This window comes from Dipteris shenzhenensis, chromosome 13, assembly GCF_047967505.1.
Source record: "Dipteris shenzhenensis isolate YYH24624 ecotype China chromosome 13, Dip_SZ_1.0, whole genome shotgun sequence".
Taxonomy (NCBI): Eukaryota; Viridiplantae; Streptophyta; class Polypodiopsida; order Gleicheniales; family Dipteridaceae; genus Dipteris; species Dipteris shenzhenensis.
The window spans coordinates 51,316,742-51,330,109 of NC_141608.1; the positions used below are offsets into that span (position 1 = coordinate 51,316,742).

General features: G+C 42.2%; 1 protein-coding gene across 1 annotated transcript; it reads left to right on the forward strand.

The window, feature by feature from the left end:
• Positions 1-2,569: 2,569 nt before the first annotated feature.
• Positions 2,570-4,090, forward strand: LOC147895547 (uncharacterized). The gene is made up of 5 exons (XM_087383699.1): positions 2,570-2,782; positions 2,879-2,980; positions 3,078-3,317; positions 3,467-3,529; positions 3,844-4,090. Exons 1-5 carry the CDS (start codon positions 2,672-2,674, stop codon positions 3,943-3,945), a joined length of 618 nt encoding a protein of 205 aa, XP_087239825.1. The 5' UTR covers positions 2,570-2,671; the 3' UTR covers positions 3,946-4,090.
• The last annotated feature ends 9,278 nt before the right edge of the window (positions 4,091-13,368 follow it).

Consider the following 13,368-nt stretch of genomic DNA (forward strand, 5'->3'; position numbering starts at 1 on the left):
ATCAGAGAATAGGATTACGAGCTTGACCTACCCTTCCAAAGCATCAATTTACCACACATCTTCCAGGCACCCATAAGACCAACAAAGATCAGAACCCACAATTTTGGTCGAAAACCAAGAGCATAAATAGCCATACCATCTCATCTCCTTCCCTTACTATTCCATTATCCATGAACCAATTCACACAATCCTCCCACGGCTGCTGACACTCAAACAATCTCAGAAGCCACTTACAAAATCAATGCCCTATTTCTTTTCTCTATATCACTAACACCCATCCCCTCATTTGATTTAGAAACTTTCATTGCATCATGGGACATAATGCCGCTTATGCCTCTCTATGTCTTCATCACTCTCAACATCTTCTCAATTTCAGGCCAATGACTCTTTTTAAACTGTGAAATAGTTGCTAGTTACATTGTAGTAGCAGGTAGAACATGCTTCACAACAAGCACTCTTGCATTTCACCCCAAAGTAGCCCCACACTAGAATCTGATCTTCTGCCAAATTCTCTTCTTATACCAGTCAAATCTCTGTCTCAAATTGACACCCAATCCAAGAGGAGCTCCCAAATACTGGATCACTATGCCTCTATCGATCCACTTCATAGGAAGCTCATTAAGACATCCAGGCGTACCACCAAAATTAATTCTTAAGCGAAAGGTCTTTTCCTAGCTGCAAACCGTTCCCAAGACTACATTTATAGTAGAGAGTTTTTCCACACCCTCCTTAGTCTCTAAAGTCAACTCGACCATGTCATCATTGAACCATTGAGGACCAAACTATTTACCAAAGGGGAGAACAACTCCCTTACTATACCAACTGCCACTTCATTAATCAAATGGACCAATGGGAGTGTGCAAAGATTCTACAGTTAACCTTGCCTTATTGATTTGTGCTATTGAAACCTTTCTACTACCCCACCATTCAAGAAGAGGACTTCAGAGGCATTCTCAAACGAAGCACCCACCACCTTGTAATTCCCCAATCAATCCAACACGAATTGTATATAATCCCACCTGACCAACCTGATCAAAGTCAAAGCCTATAAGTAATCATTTTTACCCTATCTCAGATACAAAATCCAATGCAAAAGAAACATTCAGGATATTTTCAAATATGTATCTATATTTCTCACAAACCATTTTGCTCCCTGTCAACCACAATCACACTGATTCTATAAGCCAATGCCTTTTTGCAATAATTTTATAAGAAATATGAAGCATCCAAATTGGTCTCTAATCTTGGACTTTCAACCTATTCTACTTTTTCAGCCATAGCATCATTCACCATTTCAACAAAATCTTTCTTCACCATATTCCAAAAAGCCACATAGAATTCTACAGTTAGACCATTCGAGCCTGGTTATTTATCATTTTCCAATTTCTACAAGGCTTCCCAAAGTTCATCTTCAAACAAACCTCTTTCCAATGTAAGAAGTCGCTAATGTAGGAAAATCCAGCTTGCAAAGTGATGCAGAAATGGTTGCCGGTGAGAGGAAGAATGACACGGTGGCTAAAGATCAACCCATTGTGTCCTTTGTGTGGGAGAGATGTGGAGGATACCATGATGGTGTGTGGTGGCAAAGGCCATAAGGAAGGTGGGGTTGCTAGCTCACTTTTCAAGCTATCTTGAACTTGGTTGTGCTTGGTGGCATGCCGTCTACGTTGGCGGCTTGCTACCGGCATGTTTGTGCAACAGTTCTACTGGTTGTGTGGGTTATTTGAAACAGTCTAGTGTTTGGTCAAGGGGTGGGGATGGGGTATAGAGAAGAGGAGGTGTTAGGCCTATTGAAGAGTTTGCGACTGATATGGGGGTGACAGTAGGAAGAAAGGCTTCCCTAGTTGGTTCATTTTACGAATCTTGGAGAGGTGGGACTTGTCCTTGTTCGATAAGTTGTTGTTTTACTTTGCCTATAAGGCGTAGGCCACGGGTAGTAAGATGGCCAATTCTTGTAATGTTTTATCCTATTTATAAAATAAGAGCAAGCAAGTTTCTTTTCCCAAATTGTTTTTTATGATACCCCTATCGAAATATATATCTTTTCAAAACAAGATAAAAATATCCTTCTATTAAAGGTACGTCTTTTTTTGTGTGATGCCCCCCCTTTGAGGGAGGGCATGCTTGGGTATACTGCAGTGAAATGTGATAGAGGATTAGGAGGAGGTTGCAGGAGGGCAAATGAAGCCTACATATGGTAGGGTGTTGCATTGGTGAGGGGGGAGGTAGGCAACTATTAAAATCATGCGTAGCCTTTACCCAAAACTAAGGGCCAATCTATGGACCACTAGGTACCTATAGAGGGTCTCACGTGAGCACGCTCTTAAGAGAAGTGGCAAGTTTGGGAGGTTTGGCCCAAGCGGGCAATTGTCAGGCAACCTTATAGCCTACTCTAAGGGCTATTCAAGCCATTGTTGTCCAACGTTTTTGAGAGGGCCCTCATTGGTAATGTTTCAAGCAAGGATTTTGCTCAACAAATTTGCAACGACACCCTCGCGTGAACATGCTCTAACTCACACAAGGTCAGCTTTCTATGGAAGACCGATCCTTAAGTGGGTAGCGCGTGAACGTGGGCAAACTATTTGCGGCATCACCAGAAGGTTCTTCTATAACGTCGGGCGGCCTTTTAAGATCTTCCTCTCAACCTTTCTTGCCGCATACCTTACTCACGATGGCAGCCGACCTCACTCGAGATGTTGCCGAGCTTCAATCCCTCCTTAGCCAGGCGAAGCGCCCACGCGTCCAGGCCTTCCTATCAAGAGAAATACAAAGCTTGGAAAAGGTTGCCTACTGGTATCACAGTTTTAATAGGTGAATCATGTTTGTTTTAGTGGGATGCTAAGAACCTCATGGGGCAGATTCGTTGACTGAATGGCAGGCGCATTCAGCAGCAGCCTTAGATCAACCCACTGCAACTCCTGCAGTCCGGTACACAACCCTTTCAACGCTTAGCTGGGAACAAGACAGAGAGAAAGTAAAGGTGGGTTTTATGTACAAGCTTTAAGTGACCGTTGCTTGCCTTGGGGTATGGGTTTCGGAAAGTTAGAGCCTAACGTTATTTTGACCCACTTCTCCAGATTTATGTACCCATCGAAGGGGCTTCAGAGGAGAAAGTCGCTTCGGAGATTCGACCGTGGTCATTCGATATAAAGCTCCACGACGTTGACGGTAAAAATTATCGTTGTGCTATTCAGAAACTTAACAAGTCTATTGTACCAGACGAATCTCGCGTTGCTGTTAAGCCGAAGCGGATTGTCGTGACCCTCAAGAAAGCAGACAAAGGCGACTGGAAAGACCTATATTTTAAGGAAGATAAGGTGAGCAGTAAGGGCATATGCAGAGCAGTCGTGGCATGCTACTCTGTAGCCTTGAAGTGTATATGCACTTCGATTACGCGAAATTCTTAGGGTTCATATCTTCCGGCCACTTCAGAGAGAGATTGATGAGTTTTAGTTGTCTGTTGCAGTTTAAATCTAAGGCAGACTCTGAAGAGAAGGATCCGATGGGGGGGCTGATGGATTTGATGAAGGTATGTAATGAATTGCACTGGTTTTCTATCTTTCTGCCTTACCGAGATTTTGTTAACCTTCTGAAGGAAAGTCAGGGGTATTAGTGCATGAACTACCTGTTTCCCCCTTCGTTGGTTTTTCCACTTCATAATAGAGCTAGAGTTTGAAATCTATTTTTTCGCTAGGTGGAGCGCTTCCTCACTGGCTGTGTTGTGTTCAGTCATGTGTAAGCATATCATGCTGTTTAATGTATATGTGTATGTATGTGTGTGTATATGTAATGGAATATAGGTGCTTGATACGCTACAAAGCTTGTCCTCTTGTTTCTTTGCAGAATATGTACGAAGATGGAGATGATGAAACGAAAAAGAATATAGCACAGGCATGGACTGAAGCTCGAGCAGGGAAGAGGCCCGATCCTTTGAGAGGTTACTAGCAGTGTTTGTTGGTGTAATATATATTAGGATTGATTCTCCCCTGGTTCCGAGTTTGAGTGGGACAAAGCAGGGTGATTTTGATGATGCACATGAGTTGTAGTTTTGAATGGAAAAAAGGGTAATACATGACGATCCTTATTTTTAGTGCGATGTTCATACTTGGTTCTTTTGAAGTTGTATGATTCATTCAGTGGTGATTTTGTTCACAAAATGCTTCAGACTGGGCTTTCTATTCTGAAACTCACTGCAAATGCCAAGTGGAGATTATGCTTGACCGTGCCTATGTTGAGTAGTTGCGTTGGCCTTTTTTAAACAGCCATTTTCCCCAGCAGTTTACTCGTTGCTGCTGTCAAGAAGTTTGCAGTTTTCAATGTCATTGTGAGACAGTTAATAGAAAATCTGTGCAATTCAGACTTCTTGATGGCTAGGTCATGTAGCTCTGAGTCTTATGGGGTAGTGTGTTGGTGCTAGGTCATTTTCTTCCATGTTTTCCCATTGGAACTCTCTCTCTCTCTCTCTCTTCCCCCGCCCCCCCCCCCCTCCCCTCTTCCTCCCTCTCCTCTCCCCTTTGCAAGACTCCATCAGGGGATAGTTGTGGCGAGTGATGGAGGAGTTAGGGATGGACTCTCATGAATTAGAGGCATGGGAGGGGGGTTTATTCTTCTTGCTGATTATAACTCGTAGGTGTGGGTTTTCGTCAATGAGGGGATAGTTGTGGCGAGTGATGAAGGAGTTAGGGATGGACTCTCATGAATTAGAGGCATGGGAGGGGGGTTTATTCTTCTTGCTGATTATAACTCGTAGGTGTAGGTTTTCGTCAATGAAGGCGGGGAGGTGTTCGAAGGCGGAGAGGTATACATGCATTATGTGCATCATAGCGAAATGAAAACACGGATGCACATGCTTTTGCATGCCTTGTATCCTTCCATAAGGTCAGTGTTTGACTCTTGTTTTCTTTGCACCTCAATGGTCTTAGATTATGAAGAATTTACAACTTCTTTTATGTATGGATTTAGCTTAGATATTTAAAGTATTAGTATGTCCCCCCTTCGAATCTAAAAATCAAAATTCAATTGCATTAGTCCACTCTGCCGCTTGAATTGGAAAATTAATGTAAGCTTAATGCACCCCAAAAAATTGAATGACTTAGTTATGCAAGGATTGTCCCTTGCCTCTGCCTTCTACATTGTCTTCGCCTCTGCCTTCTATTTCGCCAAGGGTGTCCTCTCGCCTTGGTTTCCCTTATTTGCCTACATTTGCTCCTCCTCTTGCCTCAGTTTTCCCCTATCCACATCCTGCCTTACTTCAATAAGTCCCTCCCTGTTTCATTCTGTTTTGCATATATATTTGCTCCTCCTCTTGCCTCAGTTTTCCCCTATCCACATCCTGCCTTACTTCAATAAGTCCCTCCCTGTTTCATTCTGTTTTGCATAAATATATATTGGATGGCGATCTTTGTCTTTGTGAATGGGTAGCAGTGATTTGAGAGAATCTGCCATTGCAGACGGAGTTCATCCAGAGAATAATGTCTCCCTCATTTGTTACGGGACCACCTCCTCGCTGTCCTTGTGTTCGATCATCTCTTGATTCTTCACAGGTAAAGGCAGGATGCATTGCAGTGGAGGTATGGGAGAATGGCATATGGCAGAGTTTGGGGGTAGTGCTAGGGGTGGTAATGCCTTCGATGAGCATTGAACAGGGTTTATGGATCTTCAAGCGGGAAATGGTGGTGTATATGAAGATGATCTAAAGGAGTGATGGCATCCTCTTTGTGGATTTTTATTTCTCAGGGCTTCAGAGCGATTGTTGCCCAACATTGTCAGGAGCAACTTAAACGACTCTTTCCTGTCTGATGCTCCTATGGATTTCAAATATGATAAATCACTTGGGCGTAACAGTGTACGATGCTGTGGGCTGAAGGCTTCATTCAATGGAGGGGGATAGCCTGCTCTCTCTCCTAGCTTGAAGTGCATGACAATTCACAACCGATGAGGCTCAAGCCTCAAGCTGCATCTTCATCCTAATCTCATCATCATCTGCATCAATGCTTGTAACCTCCTCCTCATCACTATCATCCTCATCTCCCTCGCCATGGGACTCCAAAAGACTAGAGTTGCTTGATGTTGCAGCAACATCCTACCTTCCATAAGTGTAGCAACAAGGGTTGCAATCTCATCTCCCTCTGTATCCGCTTGCAAAGTGAGTAGCCTATCATCATCCTTCTCCTTAATCATCATTTCCAGGGTCACTTCTATCTTCTCAAATCCCCTTTCCTTGATTTTGGAGATGAGACACACATTAGTATGGATGTATACTAATTTCTTGGTATTCTTTGGCAGCAGCCTTATCCTTCTTCTAGTATGGATAAGAGAGAATGTGCTCCAATTCCTCTCACAAGCGGAAGCACATGTGCCTTGTGAGAGAACTCCAAGAGCTAACCGTTGCAAATTTGGTGTGTGAGTCCTAAATGTCTCCCACCATTTCACCCCTTGGTGCATTCTCTTTTCATCCTTCGCAATTGCACGAGCACGTGTCTAACATGGACTTGTAAATATCCAGCTCATCACATAAGGTGCCTTGGTTGTCAACATCATACTTCGTGTACCGCCATCCATCATGCACCTCCTTGTCACCATTTGGATTTTTCTCTCTCCAAATAGGATGGAGAACAAAAGTTGCCACATGCAATGGAGAATGCATCATACCATCCGATCAGTGAGCTCATATACAAGTTCCATGGTAGCCCCTTCCCTATCAGCCAAGTGAAGGATCTCCAAAATAGGTGCACAAAGCTTCACAATGAGTCTTGCATCCTGTCAAAATGAAGCACCTAATATAATAGAAGACACATGTTGTGCTCTCACAGTGCGTGACACCTTCTTCCTGCAATACTCATCACTGACAACCATGCGGCGCAATCTATTGTATACCCTCTCATCAACAAGTTTGCTAACATGATAAACATGTAAGAAAATCGTGTTTTGTGCTTGGTTTCATCAATTCCTTCTTGTTGAATTTTCTACACATTGTTAATACAGTGTGTTTTCAAGTAACAAATGTCACAATCATGTTAGCATGTACCAACACTGGCTTCACCCATGCAAGCTTTCCAACGTCCTCAAATAGGAGGTCAAGGCAATGGCATGTGCATCTAGTATAGAAAATGTGAGGCCACTCTTCCTCCACCAATTCTCCTGCCCGCACACAGTTAGATGCATTGTCGATACACACTTGCACCACATTTTCAGTCCCAACATAAAAAATGGGCATCTTTGAGTATCCCAAAGATGTACCCCCTCGACTTATATTGCCCACTTGTGTCCACAGATTTCAAGAAGGTTGAGCCAAATATGCATGAGACCATGATATTGATTATAGGCCGGAGCCGAGTGTCAGATCAGCCATCACAAGTCATGTTGCAGCCATATTTTCTCAACTTATCCTAGAAATGTAGTATCTCTTGATCTATGCATATTGCTTCATCAGTTAGCTCCCTTGTGTGCAAAACATTGTAGGATGGAGGCTTGAAGGTTGGTCCAACTTGGCCAAGGGCACGAAGCATCTCTAAAAAATAAGGGCTCCTCACCTTCCACTGAGGAATATCCTCTGCAAAGAAAAAACGACAGAAAGCAATGTATTCATCCTTCTGTGCTTGTGACTCCTATGTCTTGGCTAAGGCTCCCTTTGACATCTTCTGTTTCTTTTGTTTTGGCTCATATGCACTGGCAGATGTAGTACTGCTCACTAAGGCATCCCCCAAATCAGCCACATCTTCATCAAGTTGTTTTGCAGCCATTTTCAGAGCTACCTTTCACTGCAATCTTTGACAAGTATATTTCACATTTTTGAGAGAAGTGGTACACTTCTTAACCCCCAAGCCCAAGAAAATGTGTCCTTATACGGGTCGATCCTCCATCCCATGAATGAGGGCAATATTTACATTTACAAGTGTATTAGCCCTTCCCATAAGGCTTTAAGGCCTCTACAAATTCCCATTCTAGTCCTTTTTGTCTTCCCATCTGCAGATTTGTAAACTGCAAATTTGCAAAAGAGGGCAAATAAGGCAAAAGAACAATTTCCAAAAGAGGGCTTGAAGCCCCTGCCCTGCTATTTGGCATCAACTAAAGAGAGAGCACTTGCTGCAAAATGGGAAGAGAGCAGCCGTAGCCATTACCTTGACGTTTGGAGAAGGTAGAGCGTAGAGGCAGGCTACATGTTGCAATTGTGGTGAGCATTGACTTATAAAGTAGGTAGAGGCTGCACAAGGGCTGAAGATGAAAAGTGAAGGGCTGAGGGGACTGTGTGCTAAAGAATAGGGCGAAGGGCTACCTATATAGGCTCTTGAGACAGCAAGGTCAACAAGAAGAGGTACGGGAGAATCATGTGTACGACCATTGTCGGGAACCTTCAGAAATGGCGTACGTAATAGATAAAAGCACATCAAATCACGTATATAAGCTACGTTTCGAGTCCCCCCCCTTTAAAAGTCAGGTATGGATGGCCGTACGTATGGATGTACGTATGGCGAACAAAAAAGCCTAGAGCACTTTCGTAGCCTCTGACTTGCCTCTCTCTGTTCTTCTATGGTCCAGAAAAGAGCCCTCCAATCAAATTTCGACTTATCTTCTTGCTTTTTGGCCTCCTGCATGCCAGTGGTCTGAAGGGTATTCCGCGAACCATCTTGATGCCTTCCCCTCCATAGTGGACTCAAACACGGCTTCCTTTTATGCCGGATGCACCACCCTAGGCATGTTAAGTGCATGGATTTTATCAAATTGTTGAACATGTGCAGTCGGATCATCCCAAACTTTCCCCTCAAACTTGACTTGCTTCACATTAGCCATTGCCATCAAAGGTGGATTGATCGGAGCAACCAAAACAATTGGTACCGCCATAACCTATCCTCCTCTTATTGGCAAAGATGGCTGAGTGACGAGCAAATCCCATACCACCGACGACATGTGTCCCGCAGTTGGTGAAGATGGTTTGCTCAGCATAAGGCGACCCTACGGAAAGGGATGGATAACAAGGTCTACACTCAAATGTTGCCAGAGAAGTTCCCTCTCCTGGTCCTCCGTGCTTCCATTCGAAGTGGGCCTCATCATGTCCCAAAATGCCTCCTACATCTTGCAGTTTCTACCGCACATGACTCTCCCACAAAGGGTCACTGTCAGCGGAGAGGGACCACCTAGGTCGACGAGGTGCCCTTCTTTGTCAAATCTAACGGATTCAGAGGTCCTTGTAACCTCATTTGCATATGGGCTTGTGCTAATATTAGAGTCCCGTGCCCAAAATTGCAATTTTTAATTGCACCACTCTTTTGTCCCCCAGTTGCATACTTCGGTCCCAAGAATTAATTGCCTAGTAACTGGGCGCACATTCACAATTTCCAAGGATCCACTAGGAATTTTAATTCCCCAAGTCTCCGCACGTGGCCAATTCTCGTGCCCTAGAGGCCCAAGGCATGCAGTCACAGGTAAATTATGGGATTCGTAAATCAAAAGTCCCATAAATTCATGTCCTCGTGGCATACCCCCTCTTGAAAGAAGGCAAACGTCCATGATTGCCTGCAAACAAAGACAACAGCAAAAGAAAAACAAGACAAGAAAGATAACAACCAAAACTGAAAGGACAACCAACAATGCCACCAACAAATCAACCAAATTTGAAACGGTATCCAACAGACACACCAACCAAATCTGAAAGGACAGCCAACCATGCCGCCAACATATCAACCAAGTCTGAAAGGGTAGCCAACCAACAGACCAACCAAATCTGAAAGGACAGCCAACCATGTCGCCAACAGATCAACCAACAATGTATACATATTTGTAGAGCCATGGATTAAAAAAACATATAACATCGCACAACAGATGCATCATAACTAATTGAATAGTATACCAATCATAGAGGCCGTACGACGACAGAAATACTATCTGCAACCAATACCTCGGGTGAGACATACTGTAACACCAAGTGAACTCTAGATACTTGAGCGTGTCTGTACAGAGGGAGTGGAAGTGCTTACCCCCCCCCCTCGAGCATTAGGCAATGCTTCAGACGCTTGTCGCTCTACTGAACCTGAAGAAGTGCCAACTAGAGTTGGCTCCAACTGAAAAGCCTTAAGGTAAAGCTGCAACACCTGAGGAGTATGTTCCAATTCCTCCTCCTCCAACCACTTCGATGCAATGATGAATAATTCAAATATTTCACCAAGTAGCGTCATGTAACTTTAAACTCCGTATTAGATAAAGTGGGACAAAAGTTGCATTTTGGGAATTTTGAAATTGGGTGGATTTCGTTAAAATTGGGAAAGGTTTCATTAATTTGGGAAAATTTTCATCGATTGTGGGAATTTTGCCAATATTGAATATGCTGATATTTGGAAATTCCAATGATTATGAAAAACTTCATTGGTTGTGAAACATTTCATTGGGTATAAAAACCGGAACAAAGCATTTGTGGCAAAGTTTGAAAATCTTGTATTTGGTGGTGTTAATAAACACATGTGGTGGTGGTGTTAACAAACACTGTGCATAGTGAACAACTCTAGAAACAAAGTAGTTATTGGGGGAAAGACAACTTCTAAAAATTGTCATATTAATAATTTGCAAATATCCATTGACAAGATAACAACAATTGAGAAACATCACATGAGAACACACATTACAATGGAAGTTTGGGAGATCAAGAGGGAGAAAATCGACACCATTTTCTATGCTCTATTACCAAGCAATCTCTCCTGTGTTTTGATACATACACTCTATGGAATCTCAATCTTCTTTGGTCTATTTATGGCTTTTGATGTCCATGACTAGAAGACCACATCAATACACTCCCATACTTGTGGATCCAACCTATTCTCTGCCCAATACTTGTTCCAGCAATCAACATAGGCATCTGAATGACTGAGCCCCTTTCTCTTAATTGATGGTGCCCAATATTGAATTAATAATTTCTTAAAGTTAGGAGATGCAGCATCCATCTCAACACTTGATAAGGAATCCCCAAGCCATATGGAGTATATAGGTTCTGATGGCCTCACCAAGATGAAGTCACCTTGCTTAACATCCACCATTGGTCTAAACTCTTCCCTTGACTTACCTTTTAGAGGTCCGCAATAGCGATCATTCCATTCCTCATAGCCTTGAAACTCATTAATGCAAGCATCTATATCCTCCTCCTCATCAGGCGATTGTGTTCTTGGCGAAAATTCTCTAGTTGACTTTAAGGCACTACAAAATAAATTGGAAAGGAAGAACACAAGTATGACATGCTTGATGCAATACACTAAGTACTTCCCATTTGGTATGGAGTTTGAGGTTTTGATCCCAATGATGAATTTTTTTATAGCACCAAGCCAATATGTGTATAGGACATTGACCCTCAGCTATGTCAGTGACTTGGTCAAGAATTTTGCAATGAATGCATGACCTCCTGCAACATGTGCCTATCTTATGCCTTACCACACAGGCACAAATACTCCTATGCGCAAGGAAGAGATAAAGGTGGAAAAGCTAAATGAGTATAATTATTGGATTCTTGCAGGGCAACATTCCATTTATGCTGCAAGGATGTTTATAACTAAAGCACATGGAGAAGCCTTCAATCAATGAAAGGGTTTCTATACATGGAGGAAGGCGAGAATTTTGTCACTACGCCAATTGAAGCAAGTTGTAAGATATCATCAATGGCCAACATGGAGGCACAAACTATTTTGAAAGATTAGCCATATATCAATATCTTACAACACCTAAGGGTGCAGTGGGTTGCATTCGGATGACCAAAAAAACCAGCCCAAGGCCTTGTCAAAGGGCATAAAGATCGACAAAGTTGGGATGTGAGACATGAAGTTGTTGTTGACGTTTTTACTAATAGAGGTGCGGCATTACAGGAATTGTCAAGCAAAAGAAAAGGGATCGCACTAGTAAAGGCATTTCAATAGGCGATAGAGTTTGAGGCTATGTGTGTGGCACATGCATCAGATAATCCCCATATTAAGGTTTGGTCTAGCATTTATAGGCCTCTTGAGACACATAGAATTGATTTACATATAGATGAAGGAATTAAAGAGGGTGAGCACCACATTGAAGACTTGCGACCTTTAACTGAAGCAGAACTTGAAGCTAACACAAAGATTACATTGAAAGATTTGGATCAAGAAGGTCTTTAGCTACTCATTTATTCCTAGTGTATACAATTTCAAAAGAATTTTAGCAATATAATAATGTAACTTTTATGGATTTTCTTGATTTCACATACTCTCATTATGTTAAAGAGATCGAACATGTGGTATGACAAAATTGTGGGATATAACGACATGGGGAATGGCACTACACAACTGGCATTCTATGTGACCTCATATGGAGAATGGCACTAGTGCCATTCTCTCTTTGAGGTTATGTAGAAATGGTAATATTGTTATGCTCCTGTCTTGAATCTATGTTAGTTGAAAGCATTACAGAGATTAAAAATTGTATAGTATTAACTATTCTATCAAAGTTTGGATTTGGGCGCTTTCTACAAATCTATTGGAGCCTTGGGAATGGTACTAGTTTCATTCTCGCAATAAGACCATAAGCACCCTCCATGTCATCATTTGAAGAATGGCACTTGTGTCATTCACTCTATGGGGTTATGGATATTTTATGTTCCTTTGTTTACTTGTGTGCTTTGACTGAAGCAAAGAGAATAAAACTGTAATACAATATCTATGCTTTCAGATCATGGATTGTACATTTATTTTGGGACATGGGGAGAGGCACTAGTGCTATTCTCTCCTCCCAATGAGGATATCAAGAAAGGCACTAGTGGCATTCTCCATAACCTTATAGGAAAGATGGCATAGCACCACCCCAAGAGAAGAATGCCATTCTCTCTATGAGTTGAGAGAGAAAGGTTGCGCTATTTGCATTCTCTATGGACCTTTAGAAAGATTGGTCCCAATAAGACAATGGAATCAGTGATGATGGTGATGGATAATGGTCATACTATATAGTTCTTTATTGGTTTCGTATGCTTTTGTGCTTCGACATTGTTGAATACACTCTAAAGAATGAAAATATTTCTATTATCCTCAACTTCCACAGGGACCAATGATGCATGGATGGATATGGAGATCAAATGTAGAGGACAACATACCACCCAAAATGGGGACTATCAATGATACGAAGGATACAAGAGGTATAGAAGAATAGATAACACCCAAAATGGAGAAAATTGCAAGGAATTTCATTAATCCTATACTTTTAGAAGAGAACATGGGTGAGCATACTGACTCAACATTGGCGACAAGACCAGATAATTGTATTGTTGTTGCAAACATGTATGAAAATGTAGCACCTATCAATTTGAATGAGTCAGAAGCCAGCAACTTCAAGGAGAATTTGGATCTACATCCACATACAATTTCTTTGGATATG

Excerpts from the sequence above, each read along its gene's own strand:
- LOC147895547 (XM_087383699.1), top strand. The coding sequence starts at position 2,672 with ATGGCAGCCGACCTCACTCGAGATGTTGCCGAGCTTCAATCCCTCCTT. Across the intron at positions 2,981-3,077 it reads AAGACAGAGAGAAAGTAAAG|ATTTATGTACCCATCGAAGG; the intron begins GTGGGTTTTATG and ends CCACTTCTCCAG. Across the intron at positions 3,318-3,466 it reads TATATTTTAAGGAAGATAAG|TTTAAATCTAAGGCAGACTC; the intron begins GTGAGCAGTAAG and ends TGTCTGTTGCAG.